Source organism: Protopterus annectens, chromosome 5.part0, assembly GCF_019279795.1.
Source record: "Protopterus annectens isolate FY-2018-M chromosome 5.part0, PAN1.0, whole genome shotgun sequence".
NCBI lineage: Eukaryota > Metazoa > Chordata > Ceratodontiformes > Protopteridae > Protopterus > Protopterus annectens.
This window is the reverse complement of record NC_056735.1, coordinates 1,101,122,099-1,101,147,200: the sequence shown is the minus strand read 5'-3', so window position 1 is coordinate 1,101,147,200 and position 25,102 is coordinate 1,101,122,099. Positions and strand designations below refer to the sequence as shown.

Below are 25,102 nucleotides of genomic sequence, written 5' to 3'. Positions count from 1 at the left end.
TTTCCATGATGATATGTTCCATAGCTTTGCAGACCAGGCTAGTCAGACTTATAGGGCGATAGTTTCCGGGGTCTGTTGTAGCACCACCTTTGTGGAGTGGGACCACTGTTCCTGTACGCCATTCCTTGGGAACATATCCTGTAGTAAGGCTGAGATTGAACTGAACCCTTTATATAAGGGTTTAGTTCTTCTTGGAGCTCGTGAAAGATGCAGTGGCATTTTTTTGTTTTTATTCTCACAGTTGGTCTTCTCTTCTTTTTAAACAGTTTTACTTACAGTTTGTCACTGCTCTTCGTTCTCTTCTGTCGCTGCTGCATTCTGTGCTGTCAGATCACCTGGTTACTTCACCATATTATTCAGCATTTCTGAAAAAGTGATCTGTCATGTCACACAATGAAACAGCTAAATTGTCACCTGGATCATCCTAGTCTATTATTTTAACGGGACATCATTTCCTCCTGATGGCAGTTCTGTTATCTGTACCACTCCAAAAGATTCTCTTACTTCATTGCCCATTGAGTCAGTAAATGCTGCTCATTTGTATCATTCACCACATAAAAATCTTTATCTGCATTCTCATACTCCATATTAAACAAGATTTTCTCCATAGTGTTATTTTCCACCTCCAAACTCTCCATAACTTTTCTCTCCTTCTCCATGCTGCTGCTCCTTCTCTTAGGTTTCTAAGTTGCTGCTCTAGGAGCCCTCTGGTGCCATCTAGCAGCTCCAAAGAGTAGAAGTTCCCTGATGCCCTAGCCAAATTTCCCCTTATATAAATACCACCACTGGTCTCCACTGACAAGATGCCATTAGCCTAGTGGGATCTACTCAATCAGCAAAGGATAAATTAAAAATAAATAAAAAGTTTAACGTGTGTGTGTTTAAATAATGTTTACTAAAAGAGATATATAACACCTCATTAATCACATGCTGTAGTACCAGTAGTAAAGGACTGAACTAAAGAATGTATAGCGCTTGGCTACGGATGGATTACTGAGAACTCAGATGTGCCCTTTAATGTGTTGTATTCAAAATAGTTGAATAACATACTCAGCAAAATTGCGTATGATTTTGTTGTTTGCTTCTTATTAAGGTGTCAGTTTATATAGCCTTACTGGAATATGTCTAGCTTAATACAGAGCTACATGTGGATATATGATTGGCTCCCTCTGGAATCGATATGGGCTTGACACCAAGTATCATACTATGACCTCACTGTTGATTTCATTACCATGTAAGAATTAAGTACCAAAACAAATGAAAAACTTGTGTTGCTGTATTATGGCTGTCAGAGTTGGAATCTGTAACAGTTTCCTGCAAGGAAGGGATGCATCTTTTTTTTTTTTTTAGAATGAAACCTGTTGAAACACATGTTAAATTGACACCCATTATATCCAGCAAATGGGTAATCTATGTTATTGAAATCATAAGGGCTTTTGACAGAAGGAAATATTCTTTGGATATTGCTGATTATTTTTTTGACACATTTTGCCCCTGCTGCCTGTTGGTTGAACACCCCGACCAGTAATCCCATTTGTTCCCAATCCATGGCGAGAGTGTAGCCTGGGAGACACCATCATTTAGACAGCCATCGGGGGTGCTTTGCCTTTTAAAGAGCTGGCCCTTTTCGCCTTCATTCACATAGTAAAATGCAGTGGGAAATCTTGCACTGGTATGACCTCTGAAGCCATACCCTCACTTCTGTATGTTCCTTCCAGACAACCCCCCCCTCCCCATGAAAACAAGAGAGGTGGTTTCCCCAGTCTTTACCATGGAAATCACACCGAGTCTGTGCAGCCCCACTCTGCAGGAGAGACAAATGGGCCACACCACTTCACCCCCTATCCCTCCCTGCCTGTTTCCTTCAATGCTGGGGTGCCAGTCGAACAACATTGCCTGAGTTTTACTAAGGACTCTATAACCTTCCACCAATAAATCAGGTAATTTGCAGATATAGTTTATTTATATATATATATATATATATATATATATATTTTTTTTTTTTTTTGTGTGTGTGTGTGTAAACCTTGGCTCGAGATGATTGTCACTGTTGAAGTGACACCTGACCCCATGTGCAAAATGAGAAAAAGGGGTTGAGGATGGATATATAATTATATTTGTATTCTTTTATACCTGAGATCAGGTAGTATTTATTTTTTCCGAATAGCTTACCTTACAAATATGCAGGTAAGTACAGTTTTATTAGGATGCCACTGTGTTCCAGAGGTTTAGCTTACCTTACAAATGTACATGTAAGCACAGTTTTATTAGGATGTCACGGTGTTGCAGAGGTTGACATAGCTACACCATAGCACTTTGTTCTATTCTCAGTTTTCAGCTGATTTGCTTACCTTATGGAGTTTGAATGCTTATGATTTGGCCTATTTATTTGTAAGTGTGTAAACTGGGGTAGTGGATAGATACAACTTGACCTACTTCAGCCACAGACAGGAAGGTAAGTAACAAACACTGTAGAAAAAATAGGAATATTGTACACAGAAACTCGGCCACATCAAGTATAAATTGGAAGGGCACCAAGTACAACTAACAGATGAAATTGCAATGAAACATTCAGTATACCAGCGCAACCTCAAGTATTTACAGTGTTTACAAGCTTAAGCCAGATGATTACATGCTTATGTTAAAAGTAGTATCTGTGAGAGTAGTTATGATGAGTTATCTAATTACGGGTTGTCTAAAGTCTGAGCACTTGGTTATTTTTTGCAGAAGCTCTGTTAATTTTTACCAAAACAGTAACAGAAATTTCTCTGACACTGTGGTTGTTAGAAGTATGCATAGTGAGGTAAATTCTGTAGTATCAGAAATTATTAGAAAATAAGTGCAAGAATGCAGTGATAAAAGATGCCAACACTAAGATTTTAGGAGCAAGCCCTAGATTTATCCATAATAGAGGCATAAGTTTGAAAGGGATTTTTGAAAAGGAGACTTTAATAGCTTCTAATAATGGGAAAAATGTAAAAGGTACACAAAAATTTTGCAGTTATTTTCATGGAGGCCCTTATGTAATTGTAGCCAACTCCCTCACGGATTATATCCTGCCCTGAAACATGTAATTGTAAAAGTAAAGCCATAATTTACTTGGCAAACTGCCTCTGCTGCAATGGCTTCTATATGGGTAAAACAGAAGCAAGTGAACCAAAGGATATACAAGCATCAGAATGATGTAAAGAAAGAAAAGTTATTAGTAATGCTCTTTATAAACATTTGACTTGACGCGAGAACTCAAAAGATTTTTTTTTTTTTTTTATTTCAGAAAAAGTTGATATTTCTCCTATAGGAAAGGGTTGGGAAAACAAATTAGAATGTAAGAACTAATCCAATCTCTGTTGCCAGTGTTTTGAGGTTGCAGGTAGCCAAGTTGTAAAATAAAAGTAAGGTACTTTAGTTTGATTTCAAAAACTAAGCAGGGTCATTCTGGTTAGTGTTTAGATAGGTACTGTTCTGGAATGTCAGTTTATTGTTGCAAGAAAAAAAGTTTTTTATATCCATACATTTTCTATCATTATATAATGTTTTATTGTTAGAATTCATTTTAATATAATTCAAAAGATTCTTTTACACCTAATTGTGTATTTTTATTATTTACTGTCATGAGTGACTGAATGTATACATATTTGGCTTTAAGAAGGGGGCCAGCTGTCAGGTAGTCATTGAAATTGCTTTAAGTAGAGCATTTAGTGCTGTTTTTAACAAATTCTGATGAAGTCTGATTAAAATTGTATACAGATGAAAGGGCTCAATCTTAATAAAACATATTTTTTCTTGGATTAGCAAAAGCAGTAAATACCGGGTGGAATGAAGGCAATGTAGCCACAGGTGTACAGGAAAAATAAATGTAATAAACAGTAAAAACAACAAACAAGATTAAGCACTTTCGTCTGATAACATACATAGGCTTCTTCAGAATCACTGCTACATCTACAAAAGACTTTTTAAATGTCCCACCCACAAAGTCACTTGAACATTCCCCTCCAATTAAATCCAAGTTCCAGTAAAAATACAATTCAGGTGATTTCAAACTTTTTAATTTGTCTAGTAAATGTTTGGGCAGTGCACATGCAAACTTGCTCAGTAAAGGCTTTAACTTTGTTCCCTCTTGTCAATCACACCTATTTGTGAATAATAATAATTTACTTATTGCCTTAAAAATTTTCTAAAGGAAGTTGAACTTCAAGGTTATGTTTAACAAGGGCCATGTTTGTGCTGATATTTTGCATTGTAGCAGCATTTTCAGCCCCCCTTTTCGTTGCCTTTACTCATTTTTGAAAACTTATGTGAAAATGACTTTAGGTATTTATGGCAACATCAGTTTCATATCCATAGCCCGCATAATTTACCTCAAGCAGAGTATACATTATTGAAAAGTTTGGTTTATGACAAAGATGTGCGAGTGATGAAACCTAATAAGGGGGGGGGGGTTGTTGTTATGAGTAAGCATGATTACCTCAACCGAATGAACGAATATGTCTGGCAGAGTGGTTTTTATGATGAGGTCTCTTTAAGTATGATTCACATAGCATATAAGAATATTGATTATTACTTGAAAGACCTGATAGATCAAGGACAGCTTACACCTGAATTTTCATTTTCTTGATGTGAAATTTCCAGTAGTTCCCTCTCTATGTGGCATTCCAAAGATAAATAAAAGCACCAATGAGACCCATAGTTAGTGCCAAATGTTCAAAAATGTATCCCTTGGCTAAATATATTGATTTCAAGTTTAAAAAGTAGTTAGAACCTTTCTCTCATTTGTGTCGGGATTCCTGGGATTTCCTGCTCAAACTGAAAAGTTTTCTTACTGTGGACGTGGTTGAGCTTTTTAATGTTATACCTCATTGTGCAGGTTTGGAAATGTATCAGGATATTTTTGCTAGAATCAACTACCTTGAACAACAGTGAAATGAAGATTTTGGTTTTGTTAATGGAACTGGTACTTAAGAACAATTTTGTGTACTTGGATAGCTAGTATTTTCAGCAAATTAAGGGTGTTGCTATGGGGCCATCTTGTGACCCCCATTTTTGCTAACATTGTGCTAATTCAATGGGAAAAACGCTTTGTGCCAAATAGATTTTATCCTGATCCCATCAAGTTGTCTGCGAGTTACTTGGGTGACATTTTTATTGTGTGGGATAAACCTAGTGAAGAGATTGAACCCTTCATTAATTATTTGAATTCCACTACTACTTTTTTTGATGTTCACTTTTTTCATAATAGGTTGTCTATCAATTATTTGGATGTGTATATTTTCAAAGATGTTAGTAGTCGGTGTATTGTGAGCACTGTGTTAGAATTTCTAACAGTTTGTTGCACTATTCTAGCAATCACCTGAAGCTTCAAAAAGAGAGGTCTCATTAAAGGGCAGTTTATTAGATTGGCTGGAATGGTGTCGGAAGATAGTTTGAAGTTGTGTCTCAAACTAGTAGATATGTTTGTGGCACGTGGATATCCTTCTGTCTTAGTTAACAATGTTAGTTCCAGTGTCACACTTAAAAGAAAACAAGGAGATATTTTGTTCTTGTTCAAATCCCCTCATAGTAGTGTGCATGAGTTATTTGCTGGTAGCTCACACAGGGTAAAAGACCACACTTTATTTTTTATTACTGAGTTTACTCTTGAGTCTAGTTACATCAGGGAGGTGCTGTGCAAAAATTGGTGTATATTTTCTTTTTTTTTAATGGAGTAGTTAATAAAGTGGGGGCAAAACCCTTAGTGGTCTGCCAGAAGGGTAGAACCTTTAAGAATATGTTGGAAGTGGAGAATCACATCAGTGGACTTATTTGTAACAAAAAACATGGTACAGTTAATGTGGGTTCTGTCCCCAGTGTAAGTTTATTTTGGTGGCTGACCTTGTAAGAATTAAACATTATGTCATTAGATTGGGTTTTCATTGTAACTGCAACACCAAAGACATAGTTTATCTGGCTAAATGTCAAAAATGTAATGAGTTTTATGCAAGGAAATCCCAAAAGAAGTTTAAAAAGCTTATTTAAAGGCACCTTTTGAACATCAGGAAAAAGATGCCATATGTGCTCTGTTCAAACACATTGCAAAGCATCCTGAGCAGTATTTTTTTTTATTTTTTGGGTGGGAACAAGTTGTGAGGAACCCTAGTGGTGGACCTTGGGAAGATTTTTTTAGAAAAACGAGAATTACATTGGCAGCTTAAGTTAAATCACCTGATCTGAACAAGCATTTATCCATTGGGAGTGTTTTGAGACTTAAGACTTATTGTGTTTAATATTCATTTCAGTTTTAATCGTATTTTTTTACTTTCTATCTTGTAGTCTTATTTTTGGATCTTGGATTTAATTGGAGGGCAATGCTCATGTGATTTTGTGGGTGGGAGATTTAAAGAGTTCTTTGTAGATGTAGTATTGATTCTGAAGAAGTCTGTGTATGTTTGCAGATGAAAACTCTTAATCTTGTTTGTTGTTTTTACTGTTTTTTTAAATTTATTTCTCTTGCACACCTGTGGCTATCTTACCTTCATTGGACCTGGTATTTATTGATTTTGCTTCTCGATTGTTGTCTTGGTTCTTAATATTGGATTTTCCTGGTGCACCTCATATTCTCAGTGGGGTTGCTTTATGTATGGATAAATTATTTTATTACAGTTACAGTAAGAAAACATTTTGTCAATGTTTCATATGCATAAACCCCTCATAACTGAATTCTTTTTTTTTATAAGCAAATAGATTTGGTATCTTTTTTTTGTAATGAAAAAATTACCCCTCTCCAATATTACTATTTAATACACATTAGTTTACAAATTGTGCTAAATGTCACTGAATTCTTATATCTTTAAAAAATCAAAAATCTTGTAAGATCATGCCTGCTTTTTAATTGCTGTACTTTAGTGAACTGAAGATAATTTTGTATCATTTTTTCTTCAGTTTCCAGAAATCCGTTACTACAACTGAAACCACCATTAATGAAACATAAGAAAAAGAAGAGAAACCAAGGAAGCCCAGTGAAGAAGATCATCAGTCCTATGAAGACTAAACTTTTGGGAACCCCTTCTCGTAATTCAGGAATTGATGCCAGTCACTCTCTGAAATTAGTTTCTTCCGTATTAAAGCAAGTCAGCCCAGCTGCTGAGGTTCAGTTGCAGGTAAATATTTCCACTAAACAGTTCAGTGAGGTTTATCAAGCATGGCAGAAAGTTATGTCTTTTAGCTTACCTGAGAATATCTATTATTTCTCTTTCCATGTCTGACATTTATGTGGACAGTTGATACAACCCATGTTTCCTACTTGAAGACAGCAGATCATGGCCGTTAACCAGGAATTTTACTTTGCAGCTCCCCATAAGCAGCTTACTTATTTTATTGTAAAACATGAATTGAGTATAATGTGGGACTGTCAATTGCTTTCCACAAGTGATAAAGGTTGCCCCTCAAGCTACCTTATCACATTTTCAGTGCATATCTCTAACTAGGCCCCAGGATATTTTAGTGGGAATCACAACCCACAACATGCCTTTTAATCCCATCCCTCAAGGACAATTAAGCAGGCATCTTATCAGTCTTTCCCTCCTTGGTTGGCTGTCCATTAGCTGAACCTTGGTCAGGGCTTCATCTTCCGATGTCATGGAGATCAAGATTGTTATTGTGGAGGAATGTTGCTCTATCTTGCTCAACTTGCTATGACCACAGCCCTTAACAGGGCAAGCAGTTGGATAGTTTTCCTTATAAGAGTCCTTCTGAAAAGTGTATGTTTTTAAGCTGTAATGAAATTTCATGTTGTTATCTTTAGGAAGTACTTTTAGCCTCCTATCTTAGACTTTTTAAGTGTCCATATGTTTTAAGAAAACTGATGTATTTTTGTAGAATTAATTAGGTTATTTTTACATTTTCTGTTTATATCTGCTACCTTTTTTTTAAATGTAAAAAAATTAACATGTCATACTGATGTTATCACACAGAAATGTAATGGCTGAATAACTTTGAGAATAGTAGACCTGATGTTGTCTTTCTTATTCTTCCTTGACCTGTGGGGGTTTCATATCTGACCTCGGATCTAACTCTAACACTTTCCAAAAGCTTGGGCTCTGAAGCTCAAGCTCCACCTCTGCCCATAATGCCTCACCCCTTGGTTACCTCAGATCGAGTTTGCTGATACCATGTTTGCCAACAATAAACTATATAGGCCAAGTGCAACTACGTCTGAAAACTACTAACACAGAAAAGAGAGAGAGAGAAAAACAGAAGCTCAACAAGGAACAGAGCTTCCTATAAACACTACTCTCAGGTCATTCCCCAAAGGACAGGGGGAAGGAGGGAGGGAAGGTTGAGGAAGAATGAGAAGGACAACACAGATAGAATGTTATGGTAAGTACATAACTTCTTTATATGATGTTGTCTTCTCATTCTTCTTTGACATGTGGGACAGAGTCCCCAGCTGCAACAAAAGCTTGGGTGGCCTTCATGGAAGGATATTACAGAGCACTGCAGAACCAAAAGCAGCTCTACTTCTGGGCACTGTGTCCAATTTGTAGTAGGAAATAAAGGTGTGAGAATTAGTCCAGGAGACAGCTGAACAAATGTCAATTGAAATATTGGCCCAAAAGGCTTGAGAAGTTGCCGTAGTTCCAGTAGAGTGAGTCTTAACTTGTTGAGGTAAAGAAACACCTTTTGATTAATTAAAAAATGAAACGCAATCCCTTAACCATTTGGCTAAGATGGTCCTGGTAACTGGTTTGCCCTTTTTTGCATCTAAAATACAGTGGTCAGATTTTCTGAAAGATTTAGTTCTGTTTAGATAGAAACGCAACTGTCTGTGGACATCTAACAGGTGAAGTGTGTAATATCCTTTGTTTTGGAAATGAGAGAAAAAACAGTAGATTGACAACACAGATGGAACATTATGATAAGTACATAATTTTTTTCCTCTACTTTTTGTCCCTTTCCATTTCACTTCCTTAAGAAAGGCTCCTTTTTCAGTTAGGCTCTTGGTGTGGCTTGAGCATTCTTCATGTTTAAAAAGTGTGCTGTAAAATGGATTTGAAACTAAAAGACTAAATTTATGAAAACTTTAATAACCTCAGAATGTATTTCATCCTTAAGAAAATGTATCCTTCCATTGCTGGTTGGGAGAAAAGCATGAGTTATATTTGAGCTCTCGCTGCAAGATATTTTCTTCTATTCAGTCTCTTTAATACACACCATGTTAGATTTGCATAGTGTCTTACATTTCCCTTCTTGAGGATTTTTTTTGCTGATGTCTACATCTTACTCCAGTTATATTTCAGACTTTGTGTCCAGCCCAAGATAAGCCCACACAGCAGTGTTTGTAGTTCTGTTCATGTTCCTGTTCCGCCTGAGGTTAGTGAATGCCTCAGAAGGCTGCATCAAACAACATAGTAAATATTGTTGTAGAATGCATTTCTTTGAATGTTGTCAAGCTAGCTATTTTATTGCAGTTTGAGTTTCTGTTGCTAAAAAGTTCTTATTTTTTACAAAATAAATAAGACATTGTCTTGTAACTAAAATAGTATGTACCATGGAAGATCATGGAGTATAATGCTCCTGTAACAAAAGGAGATATTGCCAGCCCAGCTATCTGGAATTTTGTAAATAATTGTTATTTGTGAATATCAACATGGTTCATATACTTGTGTTACAAATGTGTTAGAACTGTATGTTATGTGTTTATCAAACTGCTGGTACAGAAGTGTGTTGAACAGGGTTTGTACAGTACTGAGCTTAAAAGTGTAACCACAGCGTACCCTGTTGGAATAGAACAGAAATGTATCTACACTATTGTAACTGTTTAGATGTATATATTTTAACAATGGAAAGTGCAACACAAGAAGCTAATTTCAGAAAAATAGCTGAAAATTTAAATTACTTTATGACCACATAATAAAATGATGTTATATTTCAGTTTCAGTGCAGTAACAGACACAATGTCTAGAACTGGAAGGTTTTGTATTGTCTTGGAAGTGTTTATTGTTTTATGACTTCCAGGATCTCCCTTAGATCTAAGAAAAGCCCTTGTTTATGTATTTTTACAGGAGTTGGCCGAAGGAGAAGAGGAGGGCGAAGGCGTGCCCGAAGGCAGGAAGATAGGAGGAAGGTTAGGAGTGTAGCAGTGAGGGTAGGAACTTTGAATGTTGGCAGTATGACTGGTATAGGAAGAGAGCTAGCTGATATGATGGAGAGAAGGAAGGTTGATATATTGTGTGTGCAAGAGACCAGATGGAAGGGAAGTAAGGCCAGGTGTTTAGGAAACGGGTTCAAATTGTTTTATCATGGTGTGGATGGCAGGAGAAATGGGGTAGGGGTTATACTAAAGGAACAATATGCCAAGAGTGTTTTAGACGTGAAGAGAGTGTCTGACAGAGTGATGTTTATGAAGCTCAAAATTGATGGTGTAATGATGAATGTTGTTAGTGCATATGCTCCTCAAGTTGGGTGTGCGATGGAAGAGAAAGAGAAATTTTGGAGTGAGTTGGATGAAGTTGTGGTGAGTGTACCCAAGGGTGAGAGACTAGTGATTGGAGCGGACTTTAATGGGCATGTTGGTGAAGTGAACAGAGCGCATGACGAAGTGATGGGTAGGTATGGTGATAAGGACAGGAATGCAGAAGGTCAGATGATTGTGGATTTTCTTGAAAAGGATGGACATGGCTGTGGTGAATACGTATTTTAAGAAGAGGGTGGAGCATAGGGTGACGTACAAGAGTGGAGGAAGATGCTCACAAGTTGATTATATACTATGTAGGAGGGCCAGTCTTAAGGAGATTGGAGACTGTAAAGTGGTGGCAGGGGAAAGTGTAGTTAAGCAGCATAGATTGGTGGTATGTAGAATGACGTTGGTGATCAAGAAGAGGAGGAGGAATGTGAAAGCTGTGCCAAGGATTAAATGGTGGAAGTTAAAAAGGGTGATTGTGAAGTGGAGTTTAGGGAAGAGTTAAGACAGGCACTGGGAGGCAGTGGAGAGTTACCGAATAGCTGGGTAACTACAGCAGAACTAGTAAGGGTGACTGCTAGAAAGGTGCTTGGTGTGACATCTGGACAGAGGAAGGAGGACAAGGAGACCTGGTGGTGGAATGAGGAAGTACAGGAGAGTATACAGAGGAAGAGGCTGGCGAAGAAGAAGTGGGATTGTCAAAGAGATGAAGAAAGTAGACATGAGTATAAGGAGATGAGGCGCATGGCAAAGAGAGAGGTGGCAAAAGCTAAGGATAGGGCATATGGAGAGTTGTACGAGAGATTGGACACTAAAGAGGGAGAAAAGGACCTGTACCGATTAGCTAGACAGAGGGACAGAGCTGGGAAAGATGTGCAGCATGTAAGGGTGATAAAGGATAGTGAGGGAAAGGTACTCACAAGAGAGGAGAGTGTGTTGAGTAGATGGAAAGAGTATTTTGAGAGGCTGATGAATGAAGAGAATGAGAGAGAGAGAGAAGGTTGGATGATGTGGGGATAGTGAATCAGGAAGTGAAACAGATTAGCAAGGAGGAAGTAAGGGCAGCTATGAAGAGGATGAAGAATGGAAAGGCTGTTGGCCCAGATGACATACCAATGGAAGCATGGAGGTGCTTAGGAGAAATGGCAGTGGAATTTCTAACTAGATTGTTTAATGAAATTTTGGAAAGTCAGAGGATGCCTGAGGAGTGGAGAAAAAGTGTTTTGGTGCCTATCTTTAAGAATAAGGGTGATGTGCAGAGCTGCAGTAACTACAGAGGGATAAAACTGATTAGTCACAGCTTGAAGTTATGGGAAAGAGTAGTGGAAGCAAGGTTAAGAAGGAGGTGATGATTAGTGATCAGCAGTATGGTTTCATGCCAGGAAAGAGCACTACAGATGCAATGTTTGCTCTGAGAGTGTTGATGGAGAAATACAGAGAAGGTCAGAAGGAGTTGCACTGTGTCTTTGTAGACTTGGAGAAAGCATATGACAGGGTGCCTAGAGAAGAGTTGTGGTATTGTATGAGGAAGTCGGGAGTGGCAGAGAAGTACGTAAGAGTGGTACAGGATATGTACGAGGGTAGTGTGACAGTGGTGAGGACTGCAGTGGGAGTGACAGATCCGTTTAAGGTGGAGGTGGGATTACATCAAGGATCAGCTCTGAGTCCTTTCTTATTTGCAGTGGTGATGGACAGGTTGACAGATGAGATCAGACAGGAGGCCCCGTGGACTATGATGTTTGCAGATGACATTGTGATCTGTAGTGAGAGTAGGAATCAGGTTGAGGAGACTCTGGAGAGGTGGAGATATGCTCTAGAGAGCAGAGGAATGAGGGTCAGCAGGGCTAAGACAGAATATATGTGTGTAAATGAGAGGGAGGGTAGAGGAATGGTGAGGATGCAGGGAGTAGAGTTGGTAAAGGTGGACGAGTTTAAGTACTTGGGATCAACAGTTCAGAGTAATGGTGAATGTGGAAGAGAGGTGAAGAAGAGAGTACAGGCAGGGTGGAATGGGTGGAGAAGAGTGTCAGGAGTGATTTGTGACAGACGGGTATCCGTAAGAGTGAAAGGGAAGGTCTACAAGAGTGTAGTGAGATCAGCTATGTTATATGGGTTGGAGACAGTGGCATTGACAAAAAGGCAGGAGTCAGAGCTGGATGTGGCAGAGTTAAAGATGTTAAGATTTGCAATCGGTGTGACTAGGATGGATAGGATTAGGAATCGGTATATTAGAGGGTCAGCTCATGTTGGACAGTTTGGAGACAAAGCAAGAGAGACGAGATTGCGTTGGTTTGGACATGTGCTGAGGAGGGATGATGGGTATATTGGGAAAAAGATGCTAAGGATGGAGCTGCCAGGTAAGAGGAATAGAGGAAGGCCTAAGATAAGGTTTATGGACGTGGTGAGAGAGGACATGCAGGCGGTTGGTGTGACAGAGCAAGATGCAGAGGATAGGAAGAAATGGAAAGAGATGATCCGCTGTGGCGACCCCTAACGGGAAAAGCCGAAAGAGAATGATGATGCTAAATGCTACCAGCTGCATCAGTGGTTGTTTTTAAGCCTGGGAACTGGAGTCAGATGACAAGAAATTATGTCATAATGCAATCTATCCCTGCAGTAATATTGAAATAACTCTCTCAGAGAGACTTGAGTATTTTGTATTTTGTCTTTGACCTGACAGCATCAGCTGGAAGACCCATTCACCACATCTGCCTTGTTGCTCTGTAAGTAAGTCTGGGGAACAGTATAATTCTCTTAGATTCAGTCAGGAATATAGTGAAGTACGGTTTAGATGCTTTCTTTATTTGAGACTGCCCTGCAATGTTGTTTTAAATATTTCCTGTGATTTTGAATACTGATGTAACTGTGATTATATACTGAGTATTTTTTTTGTTCTTTTATTTATCATTAAATATATTTAAATCTTCCAGTGTGGCTGATATTTGTGAGACATATTTAATTTCTGAGAGTACTTGCATATTTATTTGGTGACATTGTGTTGGCCACTCCTGATAGCCTTGCTGTTGGTCAAACTACTATGTGTATTGATAGTAACATTACACAGTAAGATTGGGCACCCTTTGTTAAGGGCCTTAAAGTAGCTGATAAGGATGTGGCTGGTGGCAGTGATAACTACCATATAGTTTAGGCAGAAAGGGGCATAGCTAGTAAACTTGTGCTAGCCTTTCCCACACATTTGTGTATAAATCAAACCTCAAAGTGTGTGTGTGTGTCTTACAAGAGCAGTTAGCCTGGTACTTAACTATGAACTATTAGATGATTAAGCAGTCTCAAAGTACACAAATCATTCACTAATTTAAAATTGTTTATACTATCTCTGGATATTCTCAGAAAAAGTAGGAAAATAAGTGTTCTCGTTGTGAGTGAAAGGAGAGATATCAGTTCGTTCATTTATTCTCATATCTTTTTTTGCTTTGTTCATGGTCATGGGGGGGGGGCTACAACCTTTCCCATAATTCTGAGGACATAAGGCAGAGGATTTATCCCAGATGTGATGCTGTCAATTCCAAGTTGTTCACGCATCACTCACTCACACAATGTGTGCATGTCTACAGGTAGTTTTGAAGTTTTTCAGTTCACTGGCAGTGAGTCTTTGGGAAGTTGTAAGAAACCAGAATGCCTGATTTCAACCTACAAGCAGACGGGGAGGATATGCAGACGTAACACAGAAGGCATTTTAGCTGGGAGTCGAGCCAGAGAATAAAGCACTGTGTGGCAGCAGCAGCATTAAAAACTGAATCACTATGCTACCTATGGAGGGAACAAGCTTTCAGAAAAAAGGATTGGCAGTAAAATATATTTATGTGGATACAGTTGGACTGCAGGAAGAAGGACATTATGCATAAAACATTGTCATACAACCTGTATCAGGTTATTTAGCATTAGAAAAATTATGAAATAATGATAAGGATCTATCGTGATGTCAGTACAATAATACTGCATAAAAGATTGAAATTTTATAAAATCTGTATAGCTTAGACGGGACTAGTAGGCTATGGCCATTAGTGGTCCTTCGGCACATTTTCTGGAATGAATATATTTAATCTCAAAAGTTGTCTAACCTGTACTTAACTGTGCCAATGTAGAGTTTTATTCAGTAGTTGAACCCCCCTTTTCTTTTCATTTTGTTTTTTCCTCCCCCAAGGACGTTGTCTGATCACTCATCTGTCTTTGCCTAATAATTCACTCTTTCTTTCTGTAAAAATGGGGGCTGGGTATCCCTTGGCTAGGTGAGAGTCCTACTATCCAATCATTCTTGCCCAGGAACCCCATTATCCCTCCATTCCCTGGTGAGAGTTGGGCAGCTTTCTTGTCTTAAAATAGACCACCTTCTCCCCCTTGTTGCACCCCCACCTGTCTTGGTGGCTCTTTTGAGTGTGAAGTTGCTACCTTACAAGCAGAAGTGCATCTTTAAACACTAGTTTTCTCTCGGCTGCATAATGTAAATGCACTAAAGTAGCTTGAGCTTTGTTGACCTAGAATGCTACTAGGTGAACACTCAGTGCTCTTGCTGTGCTGCCACCCTTGTGGCAAGACAGAACTGCCTCCCCCGCCAAAGATGGGCAATCTAACAAGAGTCACTCACTCCTGTTCTCCTCCCACCAGCTTCTGCAGGCACCAAAGGCACTAGTCAAACTCTGGTCTTCTGCATGTCAGAGCTCTGTTTCTCTATTCCATAGAGTTAGCTAATGTTGAAAAACTCTCTTGATGTAAACTCTGCCACTTCTAACAGTGAAAATAACCTAAACCATGATCAGCGTACTTGTTAAACTAAAAAAATAAAGAAAAACGCTGCACTGGAACACAGCAGAGTCTTAAATTACACAAAATTTTGTGTAATTCAAGACTCTGTTGTGTTCTGGTGCAGTGTTTCTTTTTATTGTAATTTACTTCTAACAGTGGAAAGGGATGGTTGAGGAAACAGTAAAAGAAAAAATAGCTGAACAGATGGATGGTTTTAATAAGAAAGTAGTTATACAACATCCATCCCTCCATCCACACCCCTTTTTTTCCAATTTTTGCACAGGGGTACTTCAAAAATATCAATCATCTAGAGCCAGGTTTTACATGGCTGGGTGGTTAGCCTTGCTGCAGAAAATGATTATACAAAATGATATCGTAAAAAAGCAAAATCTTGAGCTGGCTAAACTGTAAGGGATTTTAATCCAGAGCATGTTCATAGGTAGGTACTAGGCTATTGGCCCTAGGGCCTATACAAGCCTAGCCAAAAAGGTACCCTGGCTTTCGCCACCCAAGAAAATTATTTTCCTGTGCCCCTGTCAAGCAGAACCACAGAAGTGATCCCCGGGGTGAATTTCCTATTACCCATCCAATCATCAAGATTTTTCTTGAAGAGTGCTGAGGAGGAGCTCTGTTTGACATAGATAGGTAGTCTGTTCCAGAGTATGGGAAGCCCATCATGTTCTGTTTATTGTGGTGACAAGGTTTAGGTCCCTAGAGCGTGTGGCTCGGAGGGATTGGGATTTCTTTAAGTGGAGCATGTCCAACAGCTCCGGGTTTGACATAGCTGTGTATGTTAGGCAGAGATCACCTCTGAGTAGGCGATATGCGACGGAGTAAAGCTGGTGTTTTTTGAGACGGTCTGCATAAGGCATCTGTTTGAGGCCAGTAATCCTCTTTGTGAGGTATTTTTGCGGCCTTTCCAGTTGTTGTAGATGTCTTGTGAGGTACATACCAAAAGGGGCGTTGTACTCTGTAATGGGTCTAATGAGTGGTGAGTAGAGGGGAACAATGACCTCTTTTTTTCTGGATGAGAAACCTTTTGTGATGAGGTGTGCCACGTAGAAGGATTTCCTGACCATTGTGGCGATGTAATTATCAAAGGAGAGACTACTGTCCACCTGTGTCCCAAGGTCTCTTATCACACTTTCGGTGTTAAGTAGACTACCGCCTATGTGGTAGTTCATGGGTACAGAGTTTTTACCAAAGGGGATGACAATGCACTTCTTGGCATTGAGCTTGAGACCATGTCTTTGACACCAGGCATCTGTCTCATTGAGGCCCTTTTGTAGGATGTCCACATTGTTAGGAGTTTCGATTATGGCTCCTAGTTTGCAGTCATCTGCGAATTTAGTTAGCCAATGACCTTCTGTGTTAGCCTGTTCTTCAGAGAATTAGATACCAAACAGGAGGGGACCCAGGACTGAACCCTGTGGTACTTCACTTGTCACTGGTCTGAAGTCTGATTTGGAGTCTGCTACTTTCACAGTGTGGGTTCTGTCATTAAGCCAGTTGGCAACCCATCTTGTGACATAGGGATTTATACCTAGTTTAGTGAGTTTATCTATAATTCCAGAGTAGGGGATGGTGTTGAACGCCTTGGCGAGATCTAGATAGGCTGTGTGAACCACCTTACCCTCATCTGTGGCTTTGGTGACTACTTCAAAGAAGTCTATCGGATTTAGGAGACATGATCTGCCTTTTACAAACCTAAACTGTGTGGGGTCCAGAGTTTGGAGATCTCCAATGTCTTTGTTTATGAGTTCCATGATGATACGTTCCATGGCCTTGCAGACGAGGCTCATCAGGCTAAGGGGTGGTAGTTCCCAGGATCTGTTGTGGCCCCCCCCCTTTGTGGAGTGGGATAACTGTCGTGGTGCGCCATTCAATGGGCACAAAGCCTGAAGTGAGGCTATGATTGAACATGGTAGTTAGGTGGGGTGCCATTTCATTCTGTAGTTCATGTAGAAGGCAGCCTGGGATGTTGTAAGGTCCCATGGATGCTGTGTTCTTGGCTTTGGAGAGTGAGGTTTTTACCTGTGCAGCCATGATTACAAGAACGTTGCATTCTTCCGGTATAAAGATGGGCCCTTTAGGGGGTGAGAGGGGGATAAAGTTAGCACTGAACCTGTCTGCCAGGATGTTGGCAATATCAGTTGGTTCTGTATATTTAGTGTCATTGTGCTGTAACTCAGAGCAGATCTGAGTGCTGCCATTGAGATTCTTGACATAGCTATAGAATGCTTTGTGGTTGTCTTTAGAATCAGTGGCAATTTTGTTTTCATAACTAGCTTTGGAGGATTTTATGAGGGATCTCAGCTTCTTACTGAGGCTGACCAGGGAGTTCCTCCAATCGTGGGATTTTACTCTTTTTTGCAACAGTATTTCCTCTGTTGTAGAGTTTGTTTATGGCAGAAGACCAACAGATTGGCTTCCTTTTTTTGGAGGATAGCATCTTGGTTCTGTTAGGGATAGCACAATCCACCCACTCGTGTAAGTGCTTATAAAGTGCATTTGTGTAGGATTCAGCAGTCGTACCTCTATTGTCCATCTGCATGGGTGTCGTGAAGTTTGCCACTTCTGTCTTAAGAAGCGTGAAGTTGGCTTTGAAGAAATTTCTTATGGTTGTTTTCCTAATGAGGGGTGGGAGCGGGATGTGGATGTCTAGGGTGATTAGCTTGTGGTCAGATCTGACCAATGCGGAGCTGACCTCTGGTATGGAACACCGGTCACCCATGTTGGTGATGACCAGGTCTAGGATATTACTGCCCCTGGTGGGGTGTGGATAAGTTGATCCAAGGCGTTGGAATTGATGATTTCCAGAAAACGTTGAGCAAAAGAGTTGGTACATGAGTAGTTTTCCCAGTTAATGGTAGGGTAGTTGAAATCACCCATTATTAGAGTGTTGGGTTGTACCTTAATATTTTCCATTGTATCAAGAAAAGACGAGGGGGAATCTTGGGGCATGGTGGGGAGTCTGTAGCAAGCTACAATCTGGATTGCGGTTTTGCCCAGAGTTAGTTGAACTTGGATAATCTCGGATGCATTATGCTGAGCAACTAGCTTGGAGGTGTGGATATCCTTAATGAATATGGACACGCCTCCACCTTTAGTGTTTCGGTCCAGGTTTGGTGGCCGAAAGGTGTGGTATGAATTATAGCCTGGTAATGTAGGGGTGCTCTCTGGAGCTTTGAACCAGGTCTCTGTCACTGCACAAATGTCAGTGTTCTCCATTTTAAGTAGTGCCTTGAGTGAGTGCGTTTTGAGGTTTAGACTTCTAGCATTGAGGAGCATTACCCTCAGATTTTGCTTGCTTGTACCTGTTACGGTGGTGAATTTGTCATTTGAACCTTGCCTAAAAAAAGGCACTATAGGGGTGGCAAGAGCCTTTGTCAGTATCCGGAATCCCAAGGGCAACAGGTGCAGGCGATCTCTGGTAAAGCAGCATGGTCTGTCGATCATGTCATCCCAGGCAGACAGATACTGGATTCCCTTAGAATGACACCAGAAGCTTAGCCAATTGTTAAAGTCAGTCATTTTGTCCTTGTACTGTGGTGTCATTCTGGGTGATGGCAGGATGCTACTCAGGGCTAGGGTTTACCTGCCTGGGCTACAAGATTGGAGAGCTCCTCCATGTCTCTTTTCATGTAGTCCAGGGAGGTACATCTCAGGTCATTCACACCAACATGGACAATGACAGAGTCATATTTGTACTTGTTGTGGAGTGAACTGAGTGTGTGCGTTATGTGGTGGATCCTGGCACCTGACAGGCAGCTGACAGTAACTTTTTCCTTGTTTATCCTGGTGAGTGGAACATCAGTGTGCCTGACAATAGAGTCACCTATGACTAGAGTGTTGGGTACGTTATGCCTTATGGACTGTAGTTGAGTGGCACACTGAGTATGTGGGTTATATGTCATTTGGGTTGTGCTGGGGGATGGAGGTTGCTTGCATTTCTGCTTTAGAGGTCTCTGTTGTTTGGGCAGATTTGTACTGAGAGCCTCCGCAAATGTAAGTGTGTGTTTTCTGCTTCTGTGTATGTGTTTTGGTGGTGTAGGTTTTGAGGGACTATGTGATGAGAGTGGTGCGGTGCAAGTGTTTACCTTCTCCTCTTGACTGTCTAGGCCAGTCTTTGGTGAAGAGAGCTTTGCTTCCAGTTTGGCTGTATAAGTGCATCTCTCACAGGTCGTAGTGTTAGGTGGAAGGAGGAGAGGGTTGTCTGTGTACATGAGGCAATTGCTGCATTGTCCCAAGATGCCCAGATTCAACAGGTAGACAGGAGAAAACACCGGGAGCTGACCTCTAGACATGCCTGAATAAGTGCTTATTTATTAAGTACTAAAAACTGTTTTCCTCTAGACAAGTGAGGAAAGTTGAGTGCTGAAGTAATTTGTAACTTATTTAGTGCTTACAATGAGTTCTGAACAAGTGCTGAGCTCAAAGAAACAGATGAGTGCTAAAACTAAAAAGCTGGCTAGTTGCACGGGAAATTTTGAAGAACAGACTTTATGGCGCCAGGAATAGTTTAACCCCAGTTAAGTGTGGGGAGGGGCTTAGGAGCTCACAAACAGTTCTGGACACAGCAAATTCGTATCTGGACAAGACCTGCCACAGGAAAGGGGGGAAGCAAGCTTAGAATTTTTTTTCCAGTAAAGTGGAAATGGAGAAAGCTGGAACGGAAGTTAATTCAACGTTAAGAATCTGAGTGGGTTGGCCTTCACAAATGTTCTCTATTAGATTGAGTGAACTAATGACACTAGACTGGGAGGAGTGTCGCAGATCAAATATACAGTATGGGCGGGCAACTGCAAAGCCACCAAGTATAAGAACACACAACACTAGGGAAGGTGGGTGGGAAAATTTACAGTTCCTAGCTGTAGCCACTAAATAAAAGTTTTAAACAGATCAAGGAGCAGACTCGAGAATGCTTTTAACTATAAACAGTTATCAAAAATGCACAGAAAAGCTTGGATAGAGCACTCACAAACAGAAAATACAACTCTCAGTATGAAAAAGCAGTTAAAACAGTATAAAACAGTGCATAAATGCAGTGAAACAATAAAAAAAGCTTTATAACAGTGCAAAATGTAGTAGATCAACTGTATAGCACAATTATAAGCTTTTCAGAAGTGCAGTTCCGTGAAATAAGTGTAAGAAATAACTTATCCTGCTCTTGGAATCTTAAGGAATTTCCACTTATGCAATGCAATCGGAGTATGAATAATACAAGCAGAACCTTTATAAGACACAGGGTTTATATAGCAGTAAGAATGGAAGAGTTGGAAGATCAGATTACTACTCCGCCCCTGCTATTACCCAATCACTCGTACTACAGAAGGTCAGGAGGCCCTGTTACTCTCAATAATAATGAATACAATCAGCAGAAAATGGCTGCCAGAAACACAGGAAACTCAAACAAAACTACCAGCCTAGACAACAGACCTCTATCAAGATTGTGTCACCTGAGCAGAACACAGAAACCTCACTTTAAAATCATAGAAAGAACACCCACAAAGAGAAAATACAAGTCTCAGTATGAAAAAACAGTTTACAATTTGTTGCTGCTTGAATGCAGAACGCATGAAATTGTGGCTTTAAAAGAAGCTTGGGCTCAAATAGGAAATGAGTTGCAGTTGACAAGGAAAATACGTTCTGCTTATATAGAGTCGGGTCATAGCCAAAGGATGTAAAGACCAGTATATTGAAAATTGCTCATGTGGAAATAAAATCCACAGCAACATGCCTCTCAATGTCGAAATGCAAGAAGTCTGGGCAAACCCATAGATAAGGGGACAAAGGCTCAAAATCAGGGTCATGTTTTAAATATTGCTCTTGTAAACTTAGGAAGTTGTTGGATGGACAAGTTTTGTATTAGCATGTATTTTCTATAGAATACAAGCTTGAAACTCAAATATGTCATTATTAAGGAAAATCTGGACAGTTGAGAGGAGTAAGCAAAACATTACACAATCTACAGGAACAAAATGAGTTATATAATTGTCAGATAATTCAAAATAGAGATCAGAGTGTAGACTGAGAGAAACAGCAGTGCTACAACATTGTCTTGGTGAGCAGCTCTAATGTAAGATAAAAATAAAAAAGCAATAAAAATCTTACCACTCAGAAAAAAGCAAGCAGGATAAGTAAAGGTACAAAAAGTGAGATGACTTGATAGTGAGCACAAGAGAATTTGTAATGGTCGAGTTGTATTGCAAGTTACAGTAGCTACAAGTGAAATATAATGAAACTCAAAAATAATGGAAGCGCTACTTACCTCCAATGTGGAGGTACAGCTAGCACAGTATGAACAGCATCAAGCAGAAATGTCACAAGCTATTTTACACACAGTCAATAGAAGAACCAGAGAATCAGTACTTCCAAGATGGCTGCACATTGTGTAACAGCTTAATTCTGGCTCTCACAGTCTGAAAACATAAACTTAACAGAGAAAGCCAATGGACCTAGATTTCTGGGAAAATCGCAATAACTGACTAGGAAGTGCACTACTTGGATGTCAGGAAAAAAGAAATATAAAGGACCTTGAGGAAAATAAACTACCAAAGGTGAGGAAAAAAAACAGACTGGGAGTGGGAGAAATACTGCAGTTGTTCAGCAAGAAGCAGTGCAAGTTCCACACTTGACTTCCAGTAACCTAGAGGAACATAAAAACAAAAACATTACGTTACTAAAGGTGGTCTCAACAAGTAGAGAAATGCAGGAAAAAAGATGAGACATACCACCAAGGCTGTCATGAGACAAACATGTCACGTTAAAAGCCAAATTCTTTAATGCAAACAAAAATCCAGGTAGCATAAAACAAGGTTCAGTGTGGCTAAGCTCTTTCGGTAAAAAAGTGAGGTTCTGAAGGTGGTTTTCTACCAAAAGCATGAGATTCAAACTGCTGTACCCAGCTATCTTCAAAATATTTTTTCCCTGGAAGGACAAAATCATTTTTTGATGAAGTCCATGCTAAGGAGAAATTACAGAAGTTCGTCCAACAAAAAGTGAGCTGTGAAACAGGAGGAGGTTCTGTTTCATGTCCTTATGGTGATAAGGACTACAGAGAAACTTAACCTGTGAAATCTCCGCTGTTTCAATGGAAAATGCCTGAGGGAAGGAAGAAAACATAAGAGTCGACTAGACCTGGAAATTGGCAAACATGGGGTAATAAAGCAATAATTATATTTGTGAAATATGACAGAACAAGAAAAAATCTGAAAATATTATACTTCCTTGGAAGGAAGAAAACATAAGAGTCCGACTAGACCTGGAAATTGACAAACATTTATTTTATTTTTATTTTACGTTTGTTAACCGGGGGTGTCTGACTGAGCCGAAAAGGCCCTTTTTCAGCAGAGGCCCGGGGAGAAAAGCTCCACAAAGAAAAATTACAGACACATTTAGTTATTTAAACATAATCAGTATACACACAAATTACAAGAGACATGTTTTTACAGTGGTATGCGGCACAAACAGTTACAGTGGAGAGAACAATCAAAAAAGATATTAATTTTAAAAATAAAGGTAAGTAATAGATTTGTGGTGTACAGCTGAACTTTGGAATGTAGGTAGAATACATACACAGGTACAGTACATACATTGTAGATTAGCCAGTGTTTGTGAGTAAGATTGAAAAACTATTATAAATTGCTCTAGATTTAGTATGCATATGTTATCCGCTTTCACTAGCCTGGGGAGCAATCATGGCACTGCCAACTTTGCTTGAGATGTTGCCTGATGAGGTCTTTAAAGGAGGCTTTGGATGATGTGTTTTGAATGCTAGTAGGGACAGAGTTCCATTTTTTAGCCACCGAACTACTATATAGTGCATCTCCAAAGCTATTGTAGCTGTTGGTGACTTCTAGTAGTAGTTTGCTTGATGATCTAAGAGGCCTTTTGGCTGAGTGATGTTGTACTAGGTTTTTGAGGGCAGGACACTTATTGGGGAGGTAATAGATAGAATGATTGTAGGTTAGGAGGTTGGGCAGTTCAAGCCAGTGGAGCTGTCTCAAAGCAGTACAGTGAGGAGTTCTATATGAGCAATTTGCAGCAAAACGGACAATTCTGTTATAGCAAGCTTCCATTTTGCTTAGTTCAGTTTTGTTGAGATTAGTGAGAATGGGAGATGCATAGAGTACGGTGGATAGAAGTTGGGAGCGAGCAATGGCTGATCTTGTGTTGTTGGTAAGAAATGGTTTGATACGGTAGAGTGACCCCAGTTTGGCATGTACTTTTTTAATAGTTAAGTTCAGATGACTATCAAATTTTAGGTGGGAGTCTATGGTTATTCCCAATAGCTTAGCCTGTGCTACTGGAGCAATTGGAGTAGCATTTGTGGAGTAGATAGTGAATTGACTGTTAGTGTTTTTGTTAGAACTGGTTATAATCATAAGCTGAGTTTTCTTTGGATTGAGGATAAGTTGGGCTTTGGTAAGGTAGTTTTCAAAGTCAGAGAATGCTAGTTGAGTTGTTTGCAGGAGGGTGGGAATGTTTTGTGCAGCACAGATTAAGGTAGTGTCATCTGCATACTGAATTATAAATGCATGCTGTGTGGAGGTGTGGAGGTCATTTGTGAAGACTGTGAATAGTAGTGGTCCTAAGATAGAACCCTGTGGGACTCCTATAGTTATGGGCAGCTGAGGAGAGAGAGAATTTTCCCATTTCACAGCTTGGTACCTGTCAGTTAAGTAGCTTTGGAACCAGGTAAGAGTGGAATTAGATAGATGATATTGGTTTAGTTTGTTTAGCAGGATTTGGTGTGAGACTGTGTCAAATGCTTTGGACATATCCAAAAAAAGAGTTGACACTTGCAGGCCTTCATTTTTGAGACGGTTTACTGTGTCTGTGAAGCAGAGGAGAGCTGTAGTGGTACTATGGGCAGGTCTGAAACCATGCTGAGTAGGTGACAGGATGTTGCAGTCTAGGAGATAGTTTAGCATCTGGGTATGGATGCATTTTTCTAGGATTTTGGCCAGGGAGGAGAGTAAAGCAATGGGTCTGTAGATATTAAGTTCAGTGGAGGTCCCGCCTTTATGTATGGGTGTAACATAGGATATTTTCCAGAGTTTGGGGTAATAAAGCATGGGGTAATAAAGCAATAATTATATTTGTGAAATATGACAGAACAAGAAAAAATCTGAAAATATTATTCTTCCTTGGACTTTGTTAAACTTGTAGGGGACTTTAAAGCATATGCTCCACTTCATGTTGTTAATGTTCAGAGAATAAAATTAGTAACCTGGAAACTGATAAATGTGGGATTAGAAAGCAATACTTATACTTGTGAAACATGGCAGAACAAGGAGATTTGAAAATACTGGATTTTTTGTGGATTTTGTTAAACTTGTAGGGGACTCTAAAGCATATGCCCTACTTCATACCATTAATTTTTAGAAAAATACTTGGGAGAGGGGAAGAAGAGGGAGAAAGTTAACTGAAAATATTTTATTTACTTAATGGTACTGCTTTAGTGATGCATGACTTTCTTTGAAGCTATGAAGTGAAGTTTTTTCAGTTATTTTTAAAATGCAATGGGGATACTAATATAAATAGGCACTGCAACTTAAAAAAGGGGGGAGAAATAGGAAGGGTCTGGTTAAGAGAGCATGACAGAAAAAAAGTGACTGGGTTAAGGCCCTTGGATTTATCCAATAAACATTTTAACAGAAAGCAAGTAAATGAAAAAAAATATTGAATATTATAAGGCTTTTGTCTGGTAAACAGTGTATCCTTAGCAGTTTTATGTCTGGTTTGCATGTCCCCAGAATAAAATATGATAGAGAAATGGCTTGAACAAAATGTTTACTGAAAGCATTCAAGTGTTTTCTCAGCTGGGAGAGTTATAAAGAGAAGATAAAACCAAAGAGCACTTATGAAAAGCACAGACTGTACCATGTGCCTTACCAT

At 39.5% G+C, this 25,102-nt stretch overlaps 1 protein-coding gene across 1 annotated transcript in view; it reads left to right on the top strand.

Annotated features, from left to right (window-relative positions):
• REV1 (REV1 DNA directed polymerase) overlaps nt 1-25,102 on the top strand; it is a 4,137,464-nt gene that overhangs the window by 3,863,428 nt on the left and 248,934 nt on the right. The window contains exon 19 of the mRNA XM_044071967.1: nt 6,916-7,133. Coding sequence (XP_043927902.1) covers nt 6,916-7,133 — 218 coding nt within the window. The remainder of the gene's footprint in view (nt 1-6,915; nt 7,134-25,102) is intronic.